The 23,168-nt window shown below is 30.6% G+C and overlaps 4 protein-coding genes across 4 annotated transcripts; 2 read left to right on the forward strand and 2 right to left on the reverse strand.

Annotated features, from left to right (window-relative positions):
- Nucleotides 1-1,491: 1,491 nt before the first annotated feature.
- On the reverse strand, nt 1,492-4,136 carry LOC108450653 (1-aminocyclopropane-1-carboxylate synthase-like). Its single transcript, XM_017748372.2, has 3 exons — nt 3,703-4,136; nt 3,295-3,587; nt 1,492-2,779 (listed from the first exon to the last, which is right to left on the reverse strand). Exons 1-3 carry the CDS (start codon nt 3,847-3,849, stop codon nt 1,792-1,794), a joined length of 1,428 nt encoding a protein of 475 aa, XP_017603861.1. The 5' UTR covers nt 3,850-4,136; the 3' UTR covers nt 1,492-1,791.
- Nucleotides 4,137-8,360: 4,224 nt separating this feature from the next.
- Nucleotides 8,361-10,724, reverse strand: LOC108452507 (DET1- and DDB1-associated protein 1). The gene is given in 5 exon segments (XM_017750303.2): nt 8,361-8,613; nt 8,765-8,810; nt 8,812-8,824; nt 9,602-9,662; nt 10,406-10,724. Coding segments are annotated over 5 exon segments (252 nt in total). The 5' UTR covers nt 10,490-10,724; the 3' UTR covers nt 8,361-8,565.
- Nucleotides 10,725-13,035: 2,311 nt separating this feature from the next.
- LOC108450338 (G-patch domain-containing protein 1) lies at nt 13,036-16,438 on the forward strand. The gene is made up of 11 exons (XM_017747907.2): nt 13,036-13,328; nt 13,408-13,492; nt 13,648-13,724; nt 13,839-13,863; nt 13,952-14,042; nt 14,163-14,229; nt 14,922-15,018; nt 15,110-15,288; nt 15,528-15,755; nt 15,831-15,947; nt 16,076-16,438. Exons 1-11 carry the CDS (start codon nt 13,248-13,250, stop codon nt 16,139-16,141), a joined length of 1,113 nt encoding a protein of 370 aa, XP_017603396.1. The 5' UTR covers nt 13,036-13,247; the 3' UTR covers nt 16,142-16,438.
- Nucleotides 16,439-21,259: 4,821 nt separating this feature from the next.
- On the forward strand, nt 21,260-22,658 carry LOC108452344 (WRKY transcription factor 22-like). The gene is made up of 3 exons (XM_017750122.2): nt 21,260-21,784; nt 21,856-21,972; nt 22,068-22,658. Exons 1-3 carry the CDS (start codon nt 21,432-21,434, stop codon nt 22,513-22,515), a joined length of 918 nt encoding a protein of 305 aa, XP_017605611.1. The 5' UTR covers nt 21,260-21,431; the 3' UTR covers nt 22,516-22,658.
- Nucleotides 22,659-23,168: the final 510 nt, after the last annotated feature.

Here is a 23,168-nt window from a genome sequence, read left to right on the forward strand (position 1 = left end):
AACTCATGCCATTACTTTTACCCTCATGTTTATTACTGGTTAGGTGGATTGCTCAACTCAAATTTAAAATATTTTTATTTAAATTTCAATATTTAATTATTAATACAAATTTATATATTTTATTATTTTGAAATCATAATATGAGTTTTTAATACTGATGAAGTTTGGATTGGTTTTATATATATATATATTTATAAATGGAATGACAAACCAGCTTGAAGTGCGGAAAACTCTATATAATGAGCTCTAATGCTTTATCAAACTGAAGTCAACTAATTAAAAAAATGGAACAAAAATATATGAAAAGAAATCTTGAATGAGACGTGGTCTGATGTTTGATTTGGGCAGCCTCAAATAGATTGTGTTGAGCTGTTTAAAGACCATTTCAACATCCTCGGTGTCACTTATGGGATATAGCTTCGCTTGCCCTGCTAATTTTACCACTACCAACACTACAATCTTTTTTTTTTTAATGTCCTTTTGGTGCCTTATTTTATTTGCTATTATATATATATATATATATATAGAATCAATTATGATAGTCAATATCGTATCGGTTAGTATATATCATTTCGATCTTTAATTCACATCAATCAATTTATGTTTCGTTCTTATTAAAATTTTGGTGCATTTCAATTATTTTGATGCATTCTTGTCCGTTTCTATCAATATCGACTTGTATCGATGTGTATCCACTTATATTTGTACAAAAAAATTTCTTACCCAATTTAAATTTTTCTATAACTATATTTATATGGATGTAATTGACATATATTTGCATGCATATATAATATATAATTTATTAAGAAATTAAAAATAAGATTATAAATATATATAATATTTAAATATATATATATAATTTATCAAGAAAGTAAATATGAGACTATAAATATATATAAAAATATTTAAAATATCGATAAATTTAAAATAATATATCAAAATATTAATACGTATCAATACCAAAACAAAAATAATATGCATATTACTTGCAATCAACACTAACCTTTCATATATATATATATATATATATATATATATATATATAGTTTCTTGATATCGTTCAGTAAGCATTAACACATCAATTTCTAATGAATCTTTGGTTGTTTAAGCAAAAAGGTGCCTCATCCCAACGCGTTTGTCATCAAATCATGGATATCATTTTCATAGCATGCAATTCATGACAATAACTAATTATTAAATTACAAAAGAAAAAAAGAAAAAATCATAAAATCTTTTAATATTAAAAGTTATAATGAGTTTTGACTAAATTTAAAATTGAATTAAATTAAACTCTTAAACAAAAATAAAAGTGTCTCGGTATTAATTTTTTCCGTCACACTTCATATAATTTATTCTTTCTTCCTGAGCGAAGAAGAGATTTCCTGAAATTTCCTCGCAATGTATAAACACTGACATTTTTTTTTCTTACATTGTTCTAAATAACAACAATATATAAACACTTGCTAGGAAAAAAGGAAATTCAAGAAAAAATAATAATAATAATAATAAACCTTTATTGAATGGGTTAGTCTTACAAATTCACAAACATCTTTTTTTGTTCCCTCGTACATTGTTGTAAATAAAAAAGAACAAAAGAAAAACAACCAACAATAGTATATATGTGAACGAGCTGTGCTCACCAATGTTGAGCTTTCCTCACAGTATTGCACTTTTACATGTGAGGAAAGACCCAAAAAACTTACAATTGTTGAACAAATAGGGGTTTCATATAGAATGTAGCAGAAAAAGGTTTGAATACTATAATATGGTCAAAAGTCTTAGTTGATCAGCTTAAGTCCTGGCACGGACAAGGGGTGATTGAGGTATGGGAGAGTGAGGAGACATCATGTTTTGGGACATGAAATCGTCCATCCTTCGAGATAAGCTGAGTTTAAGGCTGGCTCGTCTGCATAGTTTACGAGGAACCATGGCCTCGTTGTGCTTATGCATAAAGGTCGTTATTCTCAACAAAGCAACTTCCATGGTATTGTCATCCATGTTAGCAAAGCAAACCCTGAACCAACCCGGCTCGTCACAATGGAAAGAAGAACCAGGGGAAACATTGAGCTTAACTTCATTGATAATCACTCGCCACAAGTCCATTTCAGCATCGAACGTCTTCTCTTTTAGGAGCTTACGAAGATCCATCCATATGAACAATCCAGCATTGCTCTTCAACGAACCGATACCGACTTGAGAAAGACTCAAAGTGAAATACTTGTGCCTTTTGAGCAACTGCTCTTTGCTCTCCACAATGAATCTATCCACAAAATCATCATCGGACAGCATCTTCGCGATTAAATGCTGAGTTTGTGAGGACACCAGTCCAAAGCTAGACATTTTCCGAGCACAGCTCACCACTGCATCGTTGTACGAGTATACTATGCCGACTCTGAAACCAGGGAACCCCATGTCCTTGGAAAGACTATACACAATGTGGATGAGATCACGATTACACTCCACTTCCTCAATAATCTCCGATATACTAACGAACTCGGGTTCCATGAAAACTGTGGCAGCATATATCTCATCACCGATTAAGTGTATGTTCTTTTCGTTTATGAACTTTACAATACCCTTCAATGTGTCTTGATCCAAGATAGTACCTAAGGGATTTGATGGATTGGTTATGAGCAAACCCTTGACTCTCAAGTTAGCTTCTTTTGCCTTTTCATATGCAGCTTCCAAGGCAGCTCTAGTGATCTTGAAATTATTGGAACTTTCACAAACGACAGGAACAAGTTTAACCCCTGTTCTCCACCTTAAGTCACGATCAAATCTGCAAATCAATGGCGAATATTTGAGTAATCAAAAGTTGGCAAGAACTGTTCAAATTATTGTCCACCTTCCTTGAAGGTTTTAAAGTTATCTATAACTATTGAAGAGTAACTCTGTACTTGATAATTATACAGGTCCTTTCAATGAATAAATACACACAGATGGGTCAATAGCTATAAAGTCTATGATATTAAAACAAAGAGACAACGTCGCTTTCAATGAATCCCATCCGTGGAATATGAATAGAAAATTAGAAAAAAAAAAAACTTGGATGTCAAGATTTTTTCTTCTTTAGTTGCATCGTCACATTTGACGTTATTGCTATGTTGACTATGATTTTTTTTTCTATCAATGTTCTTAGTCATAATTTAATTATTTATTAGTAATCCCTCCATCTTCTTCCTTACTTTCCGTGTGTGTCTGGGTTAGGGACATAGGTGAAAAAAATTCAAAACCCAAATTAAACGATCCAAAGGAAAACCCCAAAATGAAAATGTGAAAAAAATGATGCATTACCCTGGATAATAAGGAGTGGGAACCAGAAAAGCTTCACCAGGATCAGCCAAGCAAAAAGCAACCATCTCATGAGCTCCGGTGGCTCCACCGCTCATAACAATGCGGTCTGGGTCAAATTTCACTCGACCACCCCTCACTTTCCCCATAAATTTTGCAACAGCCTCTCTGAACTCAGGCATCCCATGATAGTCTTGGAACAGAGCCGTCTCCTTGAATTTGTTCACACCTTCTGCACTGCACAGAGACGCTTCTGGGTGTTCCATGACCCACTTTTTTATAAAGTTAAAGCAAAGCTGCAGAGATTAATAGCAAAGAAACCATCAGTATCTCCATAGATAAGATAAGCAGTCATGTTACTGTAAAATTCATGGAAGGGAGGGAGGGGGGTCTTTAACTCTTTATAGTTACCTGATTCTCAGCTAGACCCATCTGAATGACACCATCAGGTCTATCAATGGGATGAAAAGGGTTGGTCTCATATGCCTTCCATCCATCGAAATAAGGTGAGTCTTCACCATGACCATTACCAGTTGCAATCTTAGATATGGCCACCATTTTTTTTTTCTATAAAGAAAATAAATTAGCTTTGGCAGTTTACAGAGAAAGAATAGATTTAGCTTTGGTGATGTAAACAAGAAATTAAAATAAATGAAGAGAAAAAGAAAGAAAGAAAGAAAGAATAGATTAGCTTTGGTGAGTGTGTTGAAATGGTTGAGCCATGGTGGATCTGGCCTCAAGGTATTTATAAGTGTTGAATGATATTTGATATCTTCTGTACTGAACAAAGTCTTTACGATGGCTTGGCCATATCTAAGAAAGTTCCCTGGAGGAACAAAGAATACCATTCTAGTATTCTTTAACGTCACTTTTGGATTTTTAGTTACCATTTTTAATTTTTTTTGCTAATGGAATTCTAGAAAATTAAATAAAAAATGGAAAAGAATATATAGATTTTACTTTAATTATTAAATTTAAGGAATAATATTTAATGTACCCGACTTATAAATAAATTTTAATAATTTTATTTTGATATAATTAAACATTAATCGTAACAATTATGCTAAATATTAATAACTCTTAAATTTAAGTTTTAGAGTTGTAGTGTCTATTTATAATTTAATTATATTTAATAATTAATATTTATTTATAAGCCCATAATTATATATTTTTATTTAATGATGAAAGATTATGTTATTATTTTTCCTAAATTTAAATGTAATTGCTTATAATTACATATTTAATATATTTATTTAGATGATCATTATAATAAATGAATCTCATTATACTAAGGTAAAAAAAATCACTTGACTAATTAATTAACCATTATTTTCTTGTTTATTATATATTCGTTTTATGGATGATATTTGAGTTTATGTAAAAAATATTTTAATATATTTTAAAAATGTAAAATAATTAGCGGTAATTGTGTTTAATCGAATTTAAGCTTCACCCAAAATTCTATTTTATTAACTACACAAAGGTCATTTATATAATAAAAATAAATTCCATTGTTATATTTTAATTTGTGTTGGGATTAAAATTTTAATTAATTAATTATTTTGAACAAAATATACTGTGGTACTGTTTTTCCTCAATCAACACGCTACTTCTGTTTAAGGAAATTTGGTTGTTTTTTTTCTGGCCAAGAAAATATTTAACAGCATTTATTTATAGGAACAAACCATTTTCCACAACATTTATTTTAGTCTGGCAATGCAATAATTATAGAAGTACCCCATCCATACACGGTGTGGTGTGGTCACCGTGTAATATTATTACATACGTGTATTAAATGAGGTTAGCCTAATCCAAAAATGGTCCCATGTGATAATCATACTAAGTATTTCATCTATTACATGACTACCATGTGATACTATGTTCCATTTTTAGTGTGATAACCGACTTGTGTATGAAATTGTTGTTTTAATTCATTTTCACATTTTTAATAACACATTACATGATATGCATTAAGTGGATGTTAGATCTACCGACCAGTCATTGGGTTTTGTCTTTCTCAACCGAACCCTTTTTTGGTCCTCCATTGATTACTCTCTACTTTTTGTTTTAAACCTCCATGTTTGCTTAAACTAATGATACCGCCCTTCAAAATTGGAAATCAAGGTTAGTGGCGTATGATTGAGAGCTCTTGTTCAACATTCGGCACTCTGCATACCCACGTATGAGATATTTACGTGTTTGGCACATCTAATTTTTCTATTAATTATTTTTAATTTGTTTTTATTTTTCCATAATGCGAGCAACATCTTGGCAAAAAAAAAAAATGTTTATCCTTTTAAAATTGTAAAATTTTTAAGTTAAAATATTGATAATAATTCAATTCTATCCTTTTAAAATGGTAAATTTAGAGTTTAAGCTTTTAGGTATTGTAAAATATTAAGTTCATACATTAAGAAAATTACATTTTAACTCCTCCTAACTTTATATCAATTAATTTAATGTAGCTTATCTCTTTTAACATGTACTAACATGACACACATATATATACTTTGATATTTTTATATGGTTGGATAATTTTTTTACACATTCAAAAAAAAAAAAGAGAAAATGTACAATATTTTTAATTATACAAAATGCCTATATATATACCACATTATTGCATGCTTTAAACAATATAAATTACGACAAATTATTTGATGGTTCAAAAATATGTATTAAAACTAAAAACTTAAATGATAAAAAATCCTCGTAAAATAAATCAATAATAAATTAAGCCCTAAATGAGAAATTAAATCCATCTGATAATCATACTAAATATTTCATCTTTCACCATAATACTATGTTCCATTTTTCGTATGATACCGACTTGTAAGAAATTGGTTTTTTTTTTTTTTGGTCTTTATTTTACTCATTAGTGTCCACCTTTTGTTTTAAACCACCATGTTTGCTTCAACTAATGGTAGGCCCCTTGAAAATTAGAAATCAATGTTAGTGGTGTAGGAGGACTCTTGCTGAACATAGAACATTTGGATAATTTGAGTTTACAAGTTTTGGGGTGTGCATACCGACATAGAAAATTGCTTTAGAGAGATAGTGGATGAAATATAAAATTTTAAAGGGTTAAAAGTATAAATTTATTATTATATTAACATGTAATTTTGAAGGGACTACAAAATAATTTTACTATTTTAGGGGCCAAAATCATTGTTTGTTACTCTATCTACGCCCCTACATAGTACCTATTTACTCCCTTACTTGTACCATGCGTGTTTGATGGTTTTAGTTTTTCTATTATAAATCATTTATAATTATTCTTTTTTAAATATGTAGTTTTGTATCTTATATATTTTTTTACGATTTATATTTAAAATTTGTGATTCTTTTTCTTAACAATGTCAAGTGTTTGAACTTATATTCTCTCGTTAAAAATATAATCTATGTTACTATTACATCTAATACTTTTCTAAATGTATATTTTAAACAATTAGCAAGGGTAATGCCAAGTGAGGGCCCTGGCACAAAAACATGTCATCACTCCTACATGTAAAATTTTATAAAAATTGGATAATTTTTTTTTTGCATTTAAAGAAAAAAGAGAAAAATGAAAGAAATATACTATTTATCTAACTATATAAAATGCCAGAATATATATCACATTTAAATAAAATAAGTCATATGAATTTATTTTAATGAAATTAAAAAAATTGGTCTCAAAAATACGAAACGAATAAAAATAATAAAATTATAGTAGTGAATCCACCAAAAAAATGCGTAGTAAAAGCACCTTCCATAGCTTATTACTAGAAGTATTTTAATGGAAATCCATTATGATCGACAACTAATTAATTGGATAATTATATGAAGCCACTTTTAGTTTTGACACGTTCAGGAGTCTGACCTGTAACAGTGTAACGAGTCTTATGTGCCTAACACATTAAAATATTTATATATAAATATTCTGCAAGCACTTCTTTAATTAGGAAGTCAAAGCATTTGGTTGCTGCAAATGTGGCTTTGAAAATTCATATGTGCTTCAATAACACTAAAGCTATTGTGTTTGAAATGGTCGAACCATATTAAATAACAAAAATAATTGGATTTAATTGCCTTTGGTTAGGAAAAAAAACATTATCTTCAATACTCATGTGAAATTCATGAAGCTCATGTAAGTTGATGTTTCAATGGTGAAAAAAAAAAAAAAAACCTTGAGAGAATGATTCAAAGACTCAAAACAAATGTTGGAACACGTGAAGGCAGCCATGGTCACTTTTTGATGTAGCAGAAAAGTAAGATTTTTAAGAATACAAGGAATTGAACATGGGAAGTTGACTGACAAGAAGTAACATAACATAAATATGTTGGCATTTTGACAAAATTATGTTAAGACTTATTGACCATGTGTTGGAAACTGTTGTACCGTCAAAATTCACCATTATTCTTCAAGTTTTGAGAATTCAACATTTTGGTCCAACCAAAACTAGGATGATGTTCAGGGTATATAAATATACTCTCCCATCAGCAGCATCACTTTTCGGGTCGGGGTTACCCTGCAAGCACAGTGCAGGGTGGTTGATGTCGGAAGTTTGAAGTCATTACGAAACAAAAGGATATCAATTTTTGCAGAATCCCGCCAATTCAGAGCTCTTTACTTTTTTTTTTAAGTCATTTTTACAACGTGGACTTGCATGCACAATCACTAGCTAGATAGAATATAAGAATACGTAAGGTTTTCTTAAGTTATGTACATGCATATGCCATATTAGTTATCACAATCCAATATAAAACTTAAATAAACAAATTAACCTGTTAGATTCATTGTATCAGATAAAGCATATAAGGTTCAGTGCATTGTGATTGAAGAAGTCACTATCAGATTCTAAAGCATCACAGTATTGCTCCACCGAAGTAGTGTGATATGCACCACTCCACTCCTCAACACAGCAGACATACCTCTATTTATTTGCTTTTGCTAACGATGTAAGATAAACCACTTATTTTCTTTGAACTAGAAGACTCGGTTTTCGATTCTGAGAATATACTATAAATTTAACAGGGACCCGAACGCTGCTCCTGGACTACAACCCATGTTATATGGGTTTGAATAACACTTGTTATAGTGATAAACCAACTATAAGTTTGATTTGTACATACAAAATGTACAGGTACGGCATCCTGGTTTTACAACAATGAATAAGCAACTTTGCTTTGATAGTTTCTATGATAGACATTTGATATGAGAGGATACAATTTACATGAGCACAAAAGGGACAAAAGAAAATCACATTATGTAGTTGAAGCCCTAGCTTGCTTGCATCAATGATCTGGGATTAGATGTTCAGTGGCAGCTCTCTTCGGTCTCAACTGCAATGGAAAAGCAGTAAGAAACTGCATTAAATACCCTACACCTACTCTCATATTGTATGCATGCGTCCATGAAATTCTATATGTGACTAGGAAGTTATTTAGATGCAGTCTTATAACATAAAAGAATCATAAAAAAATAGCTACTAACCTTCTTCTCGTCATGCTGATAGAAATTTCTAGTAAGTAAATTTTGTCTCAGTAGTTATAACTGTTAGAAGTGTTTGAGATGTCAGTCACGGATAAAGAAAATGTTCCTAGAAGGATTAAAAAAAAAGAAAAAACTATTCATGATAAAATTCTAGACTTCAAAGTCAATGAGCTGTGGCACTCTGAATCAGGATGCAATTTGAAGTAGTTCTTTTATATTTGTAGCTCAAACAGTTCACACGGAGAAACATTTTCATTCCAATTGACAGACTTCAGAGAACAATTTAAATGATTTACGTGATACAATCGTTGTATTCTGATTACAAATCTCCATTCCCTGTTGATTTCAAAACAAAACTGTCTGACAGAACGTGAACAAGGCTAAATCAGTTCCACCTTTTCAGAGGAAGATAAGAAAAAGTAGTTGCAAATTGCAATGCCATGTACGAAGTGCTGCATAGATTTTAGTTTCTCAACTGTATCCATCTATTTGAAGCCCAATTGTCACGACAGTACCTTTGTCGAACTAATCAAATCAAAATATCAAGTTCCAGTTCAGACATATCAAGATACCTTTCCAGCAATCATGGTCTCAAACACAAGACAACATTCAACATCCAAGAAAGGTATCCTAGCCAAATAATTATTATGGTATATGGCATGGACTGTTAAATATATATTATGACCAAGTCACTAAAGCTTGAAAGATTTCACCAACCAAAGGTTAGAACATTGTCACCACAGGCAGTTTAAAGTGCCAAAGAATATCTCACTTCCACTTAGAAAGAGATATTGTTTGACAAGTAAAAACAAGGAGGAAGAAATAACTGTTCAATACCTTGATCAGGTGGTGGAGGAGTCCGGATATGACTAGAGTGGTAGGTGACAGGCATCAATTTCTAGCCAAAAGGAGATTGTTAGACTATAAAAGATAAGTGCAATCAATTCTTAATTTCTTATGAAAATGAGAGGAGCTCAATATGAAATCTGTTCAACAGTATAGCATTTCACATGTTGCAACAGATCAAAAGGATTGAATGGCAAGTGAAATTTGTTCTATACCATTTCGACCTTTCAAGTACTTTGAGCTTAATCGGAACGCTATAACTGTTAGGCAAGGAACCAATGTAAACTATATAGCCACAGAGAAACAAGCTCTCAACTACCGTGTTGGCTAAAACATAGTACTTTGTGAATAAGAACCAGTACTACGAACTAAAAATACCGAGTACACAACCAGAAAGCATTTCTCTTAAATCATTTTAGCAAACAGGTAATAACAAGTATTAGCATTACTTAGATGCATCGTTATCATCACCATATTATACTCCATTGAATCAGATTGGATCAACATCCTAAAAATAAGTGTATCTTGCAATGCAAGAGACAAAATCAATAAGCTGATATATTCATTTGTAACCACAAACAACTTTATCCAAATTAAGGTCCAAATTCAGTAATTTGATAATGATTAAAACGAAATCAACTAATCGTATATCAAGGTAAACCCAGAAACCTAAGCATAAGAATGCAATAATATTGCAGCAAAGGAACAGCTGAAAGAAACAACTTATTCAGATCAAACACGGAGATAAAAATCGATGCGTTTACGTAATTTGGAAAAATGGGAGCGGCTACTTACACAAGGATTAGAAGGATCTGAGGGACGAAGTTGGTTGAAGTTGAGAGGGTCAAACGACGGCAAGACACCGAGCAAAGACCCCATTGCTGGTTTCTGGTCAGCAACCAAAGAATCAATGGAGACTAATAGAGAGATTGGAACAAGAGACAAAATTGATAGAGAAACCACGAGAGTGGATGAACTGGTTCTAGAAACAGCCGTGTTTTGTGTTAGTGCTGGATGTATATATAATATAGGAATAGCTTAACCATCCATTTTAGGCAGTGTCCAGTTTTACATGTCCCACCCCCATCCTGTAGCCAACACAAACTACGTATCGGCTAGCAGTGAAGATATATTATTAATTAAAAATGTCAAATAAAATATTTAATATTCCAATTCTAAATTATTGAGATTTAAATTAACAAAAATATAATCTTAATTACACTTGATAGGTTCATAATTACATGTTCTAAAACAAAGGCCAAATTACCATCTATGAACATGTAGGCAACAAGTATTATACAGTAGAAGCTTACAATAAGGTATTTAGGAAAGTCTTGAGAATATTTTAAGTGGTGTATATAAATTTTTATTTATAATGAAAACTATATCAATAAATTAAACGAAATTATTATTATTTAAATAATATTGTTGAGAGGATGAAATCCTACTAAAAGAAGTTAAACCATGATAATGGTAGCAAATGCATACTTATGACAATCTCCCGGTAAAAATGTTACGAAAGCTTTTATATCAGATTTGGATTGTATTTTATTTCATCTATTTAAAAATAAATAAATTAGTCTCTATACATTAAATCAAAAGGCAAATTAATCTTTATGTTAAAAATTCTATTTATTTTTATTGTTAAAAATTGGTCACTATAAGTCAGAATGAGATACACCTGACATGCTACGTGTAACTTTTTGGTTATTCTATTATCAACGCTGGTTTTTAACAATAGAAATACATGAAATTTTTACTAGAAAGGACTAATTTGATATTCAATCTAACATATAAGAACTAATTTACCTATTTTTTAAATAAAAGATACAAAATACAATATAACTTCTAATACAGAAACCTCGGTCGTATGTTTACCAGTCTCCCCAATCCACACAACAGCCACTACTAAACAAACGATGTTGTTTCTCTGACTCCCTTGTTGGTTCAATAAACTGTTGGGAAGCAAATGACAAAGTGGGGGTTTTTTATAAAAATAATATTTAAAAATTATTTAATTACAAAAATGAGGCGGGGAACAAATTAATTATAAAAATAGGACATTTGCTATAGTGTTTTTTGGTGTCACTGACACACTGGCAACACCACTCCATTTTTCAACCAATGCAACAATCATTAAGATTTTTTTTTTTAAATAATTTTTTTAGTGTCACCATTATATCAAAAAGTACCGATACACATTTTTTAAAATATCCATAAAAATATGGATATACATGATAAGAGAAAAAATGAAAAAATATTTTTTATTGGTGTCTGGCAGCACCACTTTAATTTAATTAAAAAATGTAAAAAATAAAAAGCTACAAAAGAAAATTTTAACAATAGAAAGGAGGTTAAGCATTGGAGAAGAAAAAAATGGTGAACGCTGAGCCTAACCTGTGTTTAATAGGGATGAGTATTCGATTAAGTCGAGTCAAATAGAGTTAAAAAAATTTAAGTTAATTGAGTTAGCGAATCCTATTTTAGCAACTGAACTTAATTTGAATTTTTTTCGAATTGAATCGAGTAAAAAAATTTCGAGTCAAGTTGAGTTAAATTAACGAACCCTACTATTTATACTCAATATTGCGTTTACATAGGTCGATTATTTAACTAGTAGACGAAGTAGAAGATTATTTAACTACATAAACAATATAATAGTTTTAACTTTTAACTTAATGAGTAAATATTTATCAAAATGATATAATTTTTTCTTTTAACTTAATGATTATGACTTTTAACTTTAGAAAGGTAAATATTTATCAAAACGACGTAGTTTTGCTTTTACTTATTCAAATTTTTAAATAACTCGAATTGCGTAATTCATATTCGAGTTAAACTGAAAAACTTAATTTTTCATTCAAGTTGATCTAAATAACTTAATTAACCCAAATAACTCGAACTATTTAATTTAAAATTTAAATTTTTTATCGAATTTTTTAAATCAAATCGGATTTTAGTGTCCAGCTTTCTTTTTTCTTTCTGATAATTTTTTAAAAATTAAAGTGATGGCTCCTGACGTAATAGCGACATTAATAAAGAATTTCTTTTTTCATTTTTTCTTCCATTATGTATATTCATATTTTCACGATTTTTTTTTAAAATACATATCAATACCAAAAAGAATTATTATTTTTTAAACTTTAATGATTGCTGCAGGATTGATGTAAAGTAAGATGATGTTGTTGGTGTGTAAAGCGACATCGAGAAGCACCATAACAAATGTTTTATTTTCGTAATTAATTTTAATTTGTCTCTCATTTTGTAATTAATGAATATTTTAATATTATTAAAAAAAAACCACAGCGGAAACAGCATAAGCGGCGTAGTACTTTTTTTAAGTTACTGTCGTGAAATCACCACGCGTCAAACTCATGATCGGAAGGGACCCACCTTCCATCCCCGACAGTCCTACACCTCCAATATTATTTTTAATTTCATCCCCACCGCTTGATTACAGCGTCTCCACCGAACCCCACAAAACATTGAAGCACCAGATATTTCCTCGCTTCCGCTTAGGTTTTCCTTCTCAGAACTCTCTCTCTAACCTTTTTTTTCTGCTTCTCGAGTCTCGACCTTCCGAAACACGGCTCTGCATCGTCGGCGGCGTAGCAGAAAGGAAGAGAAAGAAGAAGCTATGATGGCCGCACCTGAAGCTGCTCTCCGCTATGTTGGCATCCCTCGCCAATCTGCTGCTTTTCGCCTCATGAAGCAAATGGTACGTATCCATACGAGCTATGTACGTTCTTTTGTTAATTGTAAATTGTATTTATTCGTTGTTTGGATGGCCCGGTTAGGGATGGGAAGAAGGAGAAGGGCTTGGGAAAGATAAACAAGGGATCAAAAGTTACGTTAGAGTTAAAAACAAACAGGACACAATTGGTTCGTCTCTCTTTGCTTTTTTTTCTTTAATCTGTTCGCGTATTTGTTTGTTTTAAGTTAAATTCTGTTTATGTAGAATGTAGATATTGAATTTACTTTTTGGAGAACTAGAATAGTATGAAATGATGAAAAAGAATATGAAATATATGGAGCAGGGGTTGGATTGGAAAAGCCGAATCCATGGGCTTTCGATACAGCTCAGTTTGATAGTATTCTCAAGAGATTGAAAGTGGTGAGTATTTCGTGCTTACTTTTACTGTCTTTAATTTGGCTAATACAGTGCTCAATTTGATGTGAAGCTCATTTCTATTTACATTTCTTTGGTATTTTTTGTTTTTTTATGCAGCAAGCAGCACAAATCAATGATGAAGGTACGATTGATGCCAAAACAAAACTACATCTGATTTTATACCTGATAGAAGATTATTGATTTTGAACTACTTTAATTTAACTGGACAGCCGAAAAGAATGAAAACCAAGTATTAACCGAGACCAATGTGTCTAATGACAGTGAAGAGCAAGTTGTCAAGGCTACCCGACCACAGGGAAGGTTTGTGCACTTGTTTTGTCCTAGTTTGGTAATGTATTTTAGTGATATGAGATTATTTCCAATTATTTAGTTAATGATCGCTGATATTTGCTCTTGTTTTTTACTTTGCCATATTCTTAGGTATAAGAAAAGAGAGAGAGGGAAACTTGTGCAGGCATATTCTTCAGAGGATCTTGAAGGAATTCTGGTAAGTTCTAAAATTTCTTCATGTCTTATATTGTTTAGGCCATTAGGAATTAGGGTTTAGGCAATCATTAACGCATGTTTTCAGTATGTGATATATTGTTATGCTCTTCCTCGTGTCCTTTTTGAGATACAAAATTATTCTATATTACATCAGATCAAACTGTAAGGGTCCTGTATTTATTTTGAAATGTTTCACTTGTTACTGAGTATTCGAAATCTGTTAATAACATACCACTCGCTTTCAATATTTTCCTTGTGTAGAAAATATTAGTGCCTTCTTGGCTGTGGTTGCCAGTGGAGTTGTCAGTATAACTGTTTATCCTTGATTGATCAGTTCAGTTTTTCATATTAGCATGAGAGGGATAAGCCATGTTACCCACCTTAATTATTGAGTCCATCTTCTGAACAGATTCTTGCCTGTAATGGAGTTAGAGAGGCAGAACCTTCAGCACTTTCAAAACTTACAATTCAGTAATAAATAGTTCTCTTCTGGTTATGCTAAAAAATCTTACAGTTCCATATGCAAATTAAAATGGGAATTACAATGTAGTGTTTATGTTTTGTTTGAATTGTCATATCCATTTTTCCTGACAGATCTTTCTTCCTTGTAATTAGTAAACCTTTACTAGCATTTTTATTATTATTATTATTTTTTAAAACACTGCGTATTTACTTATGCATGCTTTGCAATAGGCCAAAAGGGTTGAGGAGTCATCATCAGCAAATCCTGATGTGGGTGGTGAAATGGAGTTGATAGAGACAACCGAACGTCAGGATGTTCCTACTGGAGGTAATAACTACAAGTAGATTGATGAAACACTTGATAGAATTTTGCTGTCTGCTATTGATCATTTCTGAGAGAACTTGGATCCTCGTGACAGGAGACACAGCTGAAAGCGTTCCTCCAGAATGGTGGGGCCATAAGTATGGATTTATTTCTGGAGGTTTTCTAGGAGAATCTACCAGGAAAAAATCTAACAAAACTGGAGAGTGTAAAATTTTGAACGGGAGAACTGTTTTTTTCGAAGATGACCAAGAGAATCTCTACAAACTTGTGCAAGTTTGTCTCTTTACCTTTCAAAATATTTTTGCATGAAAACTGTATTATAGTTATTTGTATGATGAAGGAGAACAATTATAGTTTTCCATTTAATTTGACCTTATTTAAATTGATGGTTCTGTAAGATTTTTCTCTATATGATTATGAACATTGTAGCGTATGTTTTGGACTGTGAGATTAAAGGAGCTTATCAGCATGTTAGACAAATAATATATACACATTTTACTCCAAAATTTCAGTATAATGCCACAACTGGAAAGCAAGGTTTGGGTATTAAAGATCGACCAAAGAAAATAGCTGGAGTTCGCTTTCAGGGGAAAAAGACATCATTCAGTGACAGTGATGATGAGAATTCGGATGATTTTGGTCCTCCAGTAAAACGGATGCGAGACAATGCCTTTGAAACCGAGAAAGCCAGTGAAACAAACTTGAAGTTGAAAAAGCTATGCAAACAGCTTCTTCGTAAGGTACTTGATCTAAATAAGGAAAGCTCTTTAAAATCGCGATGCAATCTCCAATTATTAGTTATCTGCCTACTTCAGGTACCTGGAGAGACATTAAAACTAAAGCAGTTAAAAGTTCTCATCGATGAACAGTCGTCCTCTGTTGTTTGCAACTGTTCTTCAAAGAAAGAAGCTCTTGCCTACTTGAAGCAAAAGGTCTGTGTTTGTTCTCTTCTTATTCGATACCTTTGGCTTATATTCCTTTATTTGCTAGAAGAAAATGTTTTCATTTCCTCACTGTTTTCCGGTTCTGAATTTCAATATTTCTTTGCTTTGTGACACAGCTTGAAAGCAGTAGCACGTTCTCCGTAGAGGGAAAGCGAGTGAGTCTTACATCGAGAAGCAGCTAATAACTTCGGTGACAGTTTCTGATAATCTTTTAGCGGCCTGTAGATTTTGAGACTAAATTAGAACATTTATATGCGTCTTCTATTCATTTTGTTTTTGTTATAGTAATTCAGTCTTGTTTACTTTTTGTATTTATGCGTCATTTGTATTGTTTGATCAGCTTAATATTCATTAGCATTTAGAAATAATATATAAGAGTTGTTGGGGGTGAAAACAAAGCATAGATGTGGAGATGTTATGATGATATTGTAATCTGTGATTGGATTTCACTGATGAAAGTACCTTCTATACCACGATAATTTTTGTCCCGTTTATAATGTTTAGTAATGCCAGCAATGCTTAAAATCAAGGTGCCAAAAACATTATGGCATGCTTGCTCGACTTAATATGATCAAAGAAGGTTTTTTGATTGATATAAATGTTGAAATGATTGACCTGAACTTTCTCCATCCGCTTGCGATTATTATCTTTTAAAAAATCCAAAATAAATTTAAATTAATAAAAGTTTTCAAATTAATAAAATAAAATAAACCTAAAAATATAAATTAAAAACACGAAAATCAATTGATATCTTTCTTTCTAAGATTAAATATGATACTCATCCATTCCTAATAATTCTATCAAAAAGAAAAAAATAATTCCTTTATGAAAATCCCATTCTCTTTATTTTCATTTAATGCATGTATATGAATGGCTCTTACCCTGTGCTTGAAGACTTGAAAAACCTAAAAATTTTTGTTTAAAGATTGATTTTGAAGATGGACTATGGTTTAAAGATAAAAAAAAAAGATAAATATCAAAACTATACATGGGTTATAGTTTAATGAGCAATTGTATATATGAATGTTGATTTTGTACAAATTTATATATGAAATTTTGATTTGGTTCAATTCTTGTAAATTATTAACACAATTATTGATATAACATTATTTTATGTTTATATATTGTATACATAAATAATTATATTTATCTAATATAAAAGTAAATTTATATATATTTCTTTAAATGTGTATAATTAAATCAAAATTAAAGTTTCAAGTATACATTTGAACATAATTAGAGTTCTACGTGTATAATTGCACCAAATTAAAGTTCATGTATAATTGTACATTAAATCAAAGTACATATATAATTTTAAAATTTATCCCTAAAAAATATTACACTTAAAAATTGTTCAAATTTAAATATTAAATGAATATTTAAGCCCAAAGAGAAAATAGTACTTTTTTTCCACAAGGTAAATTTTAGTGGTTATCTTTTTAAAAAATATATAATTAATGGTTCCACTATTTGTTAATAACATATATATTTAACTTGGAAAAAATAATTGAAGTACTTGTAATCAAAGAATATTTAGGTACCAAAATAAGAAAAATAACATAATTTAGGTATTAATTTGTGTGTTAATTTTTCTAAATAGACTCGTGTTGGTGTAATAGAGGTACTAATTTTTAAAAAAAAAAGTAGTCTAAGTATTATTTGTGATAAAAAATTTAAGTATCAAAATAGAAAAATAATATAATTTGGGAACCAATTTGTCCGTTAAACCTTTAAAAGATTAGACAATAATCCTACCTTTGATAGAGGCACTACTATTTTCTTCATGTTTTAGTATATAAATTAACAATAAACTAATTTCCATTGATAATAATACTTAACCATTAATATGACTTATTTTTAGAAAATAAAAATAAAATATTTCGCTTACTTTGAAAAGATTTTATTTTTTGGAAGAGTATTATTTTTTTTTTTCAATTTTAAAGTGATTGTAAGTGTATATTAAATATTTTTTTTATTTCAAAACATATCGTATATGTTGGGCCCTTTGGAGATGGAGTTGGGCTTTGAAGGTTGGTTTGAGCTAATTATAAGGTATTAAGAGTTAGCATTTTTTGATACACTTCGTTATTTAAGTCAATAAGAAATTAAAAGAAATCTCAAGGACAACTCATAGATGAAAATGTGTAGACCAGCCAAGATACTGGGAAAAGAAAAAAAAAATGATGGAATAGCGAAAAATACTTGCATATAACTCACTCGAGGAGTTGGATCATTTTTATTCTCCTGGATGGGCCATCGAGAATTCATCATGATCTGGTTAAGTTTGGATCTGAGTCGATCTAAAATTTTAGATTTATCTTTAAAATTTAGATTTGATTTAAAAAATGTGTATAAATCTTGTCCAAATCTAATTCAGATCAAAAATGCTAAACACAAGTCTGACCCTACCTACTCAGTATTAAATTCTTTTTTTTAGGTTAATTTTTATATAAAAATAAATTTAAAAATATAATACATCAAATACACTAAAAACATTAAAATAAATGTTTCTCAAAAAATTAAAAATACACTAAAACAAACTTTTTATACTTAAATAATACTAAGATGGTTATAACTTAACAAGCAAATGCCTCTAAAATAGTAGTAAAATTAACCATAAAACAAGAGTTATAGAACAATGATAACAAAATAGTAGCAATATAATAGCAAAATGGAAGCAAAACAACAACAAAATGGCAATAAAACAACTATGAAATTGCAACAAAACAGTTAGATTAAGGTCAAATTGAACTCGAACAAAAAAAATCCTATCGAAGCGCGGCCTATTTAGAAAACGAGTCTTATTTTTTGTCAAAGTCTATTTTTTAGACTTATATTTTAACTCAAAGCCTCTTATTTTCTGAACTAACTTTTAATCCTAGACAGATGATCTGATATGATCAGATTTAGTAAAAGCTTGATAAAACTAACAATATCAATATTTACTTGCTATATAGTTTTAAGTGGTGAGAAGCTAATTTTAAGGTTTAGATATTATTTGTTAATGTGTTGGGTTGCTTTAATTACATCAATTTTGGGTTTTAATCTATAATCATGAGTTGATATTACGTGTTATTTTGTTACAATGAAAGCATGATTAGAAGAAGGAGAATAATGTTAAATAGGCAGCAGTAAATGTTGAACAAGACTTGGAGAATCAATCATATCCTTTTATTTGGCCAAAGTTTTCGCTTATCGTATGTGTTCAGTTTTGAGTTTTTTCCCAATTGCAAGAATTTTCCTCCTCCTTTCCGCGTGGGACATACATCAATCCACCAATGACCATAACAACTTACTTTCCCCACTTCTTTATCCATATTTTTTTTTCTAACGTTTCTATGGATAACTGGGAAAATGGTGGAGGGTCAACTTGTTACAAAGAGATATTTACATTAAGAGTTTAATTGGATTTTATATTTTTATTAAAAAATAAATAAATTAATTTTATACTTTATATCAAAGAGCAAATTAATCTTTTATGTTAGAATTTTCATTTAGTTCTATAATTAATTAGTGACGTGATTTATGGAATAATCAAATAGTTACACGTGAGGTATCACATGTAGCTCATGTTAACAATCAAGGACTAATTTTTAGCAATGAAAATGAATGATACTTTTACTTCTATTTTACGTTCTAAGATTAGAGTTCATGGTAGCTTTTTCTAATAATATTATTTCTAAAATTCAAATCTTATCTTCTTTTATTGGGAATGAAATATGTCTTACCTTTACAATTAAAACTTGTTGATATTCTCGCAAGTTAATTAGTGGCTTTTCAATGGTGTTTATTTTATTTTTTGAATAAAAAGTACTCATTTTGTTAAAGAGTATAAATATCAGATTTGAAAAATAATTTAAAAAATTAAATAAACACATATAAGAATTGCGGTTGATTAGTGGTAAAGGCTTGAGTCTGTTTTCCAATTTTATAACATAATAGCTTTATTTTATTTTATTTTATATTGATATATTTTATAATTTTGTATGGCATAAAGGCTGAGAATACAGCATTATAATCTAACCATTAAATTCTATTATAAATACTAATAAATAAATAAATAAATAATAACATAAAATTTAAAAGAAATATGGAAAAAAAACAGTAAGGGATATTCATTTATAAAAAATATGAAACTCATATTTCCCAGCCAATAAGTTTCTTCTTATAAAAATATCATAATAAACACAGGTTATGCCTTGATCAGTTGATCGTATGTGCTTCTGGGTTCATAGCCAATTAGACCCATAACCCCTATGTGTATACATAATCTTTTTGCAGGCTGAAATTGGAGTAATAACATTTAACAGACCTTGTAATATTCAGTTGGCAAGTTGCAGAAACGTAGATAGCAACTGATCATATAATAATAATAATAATAATAATAATAATAATAATAATAATAATCCATAGTTTGTTCGCCAACATTATGATCCATTTCAGATCTGATCATCATACAGATCCTCCGTAAAGAAAGGAATGTTATGCTTTAAAATTTTTTTTAAAAATTGCCAATGGTTTCATTTGCATATGAGATTGGGGAAGCAACCCTAACAATGCCCCTATAGCCTATATATGCAATTTGGCCATATGGGGTCTATGATTTTACCCATACTTTATTGCTTGTTTCGAATCTCTCAGCCTGTTTTTATTTTTTAAAATTCTAAGTTTTCCATGTTTAGATATTGCATGTTTGCTTTGCTTTTGGATAAATTTCTGGAAAAATTGCAGCTCCATTTCAAATAATAATATTTCTGCATGCCTAAAAATATAAATTAATTTCCAATCATCTTATAGTATTACATAATTCATAAGTTCGTGAAGTTGCTCTAGAAGAAAATGACTGGATGCATTTATATGATACATGCATAATCTCCAAATGGTTACTTATTAGATATGTATTCCTTGATTACTGCTTTGGCAGTTAGCAATATGACGAAGCTTATTCATACAATTATTTGTATTGTGTAAAAAGAAAATAAATATTATCATAATCCATAATGAAATTATTAAAAATAATAATTTTAAATGCTTATTTTATAATTTGTATTTAGAACTCGTTATTAATCCGTACAATAATGTCTATTACACCAATATTTAGAAGGATGAAATTTTATTTAAAAGAAACAAAAGGGTGACCTAAAAACTCCTTTCTCACCGACAACGTCCATGGAGGGACGATTAAACGTATTCCCAAAAGCTAATAGTAATCCTTTTGACTTTTCAAAACGTCAACTTGGTGGTTGAGAAGCAGCAAAAACCAGATTCGCACAAATTGCTGCTTAATTTCAATTCAAGTAGCAAAATTAAATAAATCATTTCTCTTTTGTTTCCAATATATAAACAATGCCCTTACTTTTTAAAAATTTCCTCTCATACATCCATCTCCTTCGTCTCACAATTCTCTGACACACATCTCAAAGTCAGCGCCACCCTTTCTTCTCTTTTATTATTATAATTAATCGATTTTTTATGACGAGTAACTTCAACATGGAGCACTGGGATTGGCAAGCGGTAACTGGTGAAACTTGCAGCAACAATGATGCTTTTTTCTCTTATATGGAAAACCCAGAATTCAGTTTTGGTCCTTTGAGTTTTCAACATGGAGATGAAGATCATCTCATGAGTTTCCCAAAAGTTTTTGAACCAAACCCTAATGTTTTAGATGAGTTAATGGAGGAACTTTACAAGCCTTTCTGTCCTGAGTTGAACCCATATACAATACCAGTTCTTGAAGATCACGCGGAGGAACCAGAGTGCCAAAAACAGCAGCCACTTGTTGTTTCTGGTACAAACAAGGATTCGACTAAGCCTAAAAGATCCAGGTTTGTAATTAAATTCATGGTTATTAATTACAAAAAGTTTTACATGTTTATAACTTCACATGTTTCAGCAGGAAGAAACAGCAACATAGAGTGGTGAAGCATGTAACAGGTGATGCTGGTCTTCAATCGGATATATGGTCATGGCGAAAATATGGGCAGAAACCCATCAAAGGATCACCATATCCAAGGTAAATATTCATTTATCATCTTTGTTTTGATATATATATATATATATATATATTTGAAGGGGTCATTGAGTATTTTTGAATGGAAAAAAACACAGGAGCTATTACAGGTGCAGTAGCTCAAAAGGATGTTTAGCAAGGAAGCAAGTAGAGCGTAGCTGCTCGGATCCTCGAGTCTTTATTATAACCTACACAGCCGAGCACAACCATGGCCACCCGACTCGACGGACCTCGCTTGCGGGAAGCACTCGCAACAAATCATTGACAGTGGCTAAGCCTAAAAACCTTGCCTATAAAAATGAACCCCATGAGGTTGCAGAATCAACGGTTCTTTCTCCGGCGGTCATTAAAGATGAGTCGGTGAAACAAGAGAGCATAACAATGGAGGGGGGAAAGATTCTAACGCCGGACGTAATGTTGAGCGACGAATTAGTTGAAAGCTTTGAGGGTTTTGGGGATTTATTTGTAGACCAGTTTCCAGATTTGTCTCACGAATTATGGTCCATGAACGAATCTGCAACCTTAACTGGTGGTTTGCTGAATTAGTTTTAGAGCAGGCATAATAAGCCAGCCATGTAATAACAACCAAATTGCACACTTGTACCAGCTGAAGAGTGTCTCTTTTGCAGTTTCAGTTTCTGTAATTCATTTGTTACAAGGAGTTGAATATATCATAATTTTTTTTCTAATTTATTTAAGATAAATAACCAAAATTCATTAAAAAATTATATAAAAAATTTATTAATAAACAATTAAAATTTAATCAAAGGAGGACTGGCCTGTTATTCATTGTTAATTTTGGGGTAATATCGGCTTCTTTGTTAAGATGGAGCAATGTTGACAAAAAGATCAAAGGAGGTAGCAAAGTATAAATGACAGTTCATTTGTATATAATAAATGTTGAAAGTCAAGAAAGTCAGAATTGACCACTTCTTTCAAATGATTAATTTGTATTTTATTGTCAATATATCCCAACTTGCATTTCCTTTGGCTAACTAAGCTTGCTTACACTCTTTAAACTTGTTGCTTAAGATTAGGTTTCAACTAGTCAAAACTGCAAGATGTATATTATATCTCTCTCTCTATATATATTATTTAACCGTTGTTTGAGCTAATGTGACGGATCAATTTAGTATTAATTTGGTTATATCTTTTCGTATCTAAAATAAGTTATATTATTCAAAGATTTTTAATTTTTT

The sequence above is a fragment of the Gossypium arboreum genome, chromosome 12 (genome assembly GCF_025698485.1).
Source record: "Gossypium arboreum isolate Shixiya-1 chromosome 12, ASM2569848v2, whole genome shotgun sequence".
Classification (NCBI taxonomy): Eukaryota; Viridiplantae; Streptophyta; class Magnoliopsida; order Malvales; family Malvaceae; genus Gossypium; species Gossypium arboreum.

Excerpts from the sequence above, each read along its gene's own strand:
- LOC108452344 (XM_017750122.2), top strand. The coding sequence starts at position 21,432 with ATGACGAGTAACTTCAACATGGAGCACTGGGATTGGCAAGCGGTAACT. Across the intron at positions 21,785-21,855 it reads ACTAAGCCTAAAAGATCCAG|GAAGAAACAGCAACATAGAG; the intron begins GTTTGTAATTAA and ends ATGTTTCAGCAG. Across the intron at positions 21,973-22,067 it reads AAAGGATCACCATATCCAAG|GAGCTATTACAGGTGCAGTA; the intron begins GTAAATATTCAT and ends AAAAAAACACAG.
- LOC108450338 (XM_017747907.2), top strand. The coding sequence starts at position 13,248 with ATGATGGCCGCACCTGAAGCTGCTCTCCGCTATGTTGGCATCCCTCGC. Across the intron at positions 13,725-13,838 it reads TTCTCAAGAGATTGAAAGTG|CAAGCAGCACAAATCAATGA; the intron begins GTGAGTATTTCG and ends TTTTTTATGCAG. Across the intron at positions 15,019-15,109 it reads TCAGGATGTTCCTACTGGAG|GAGACACAGCTGAAAGCGTT; the intron begins GTAATAACTACA and ends TCCTCGTGACAG.
- LOC108450653 (XM_017748372.2), bottom strand. The coding sequence starts at position 3,849 with ATGGTGGCCATATCTAAGATTGCAACTGGTAATGGTCATGGTGAAGAC. Across the intron at positions 3,588-3,702 it reads TGGGTCTAGCTGAGAATCAG|CTTTGCTTTAACTTTATAAA; the intron begins GTAACTATAAAG and ends TAATCTCTGCAG. Across the intron at positions 2,780-3,294 it reads CCCACTCCTTATTATCCAGG|ATTTGATCGTGACTTAAGGT; the intron begins GTAATGCATCAT and ends ATTGATTTGCAG.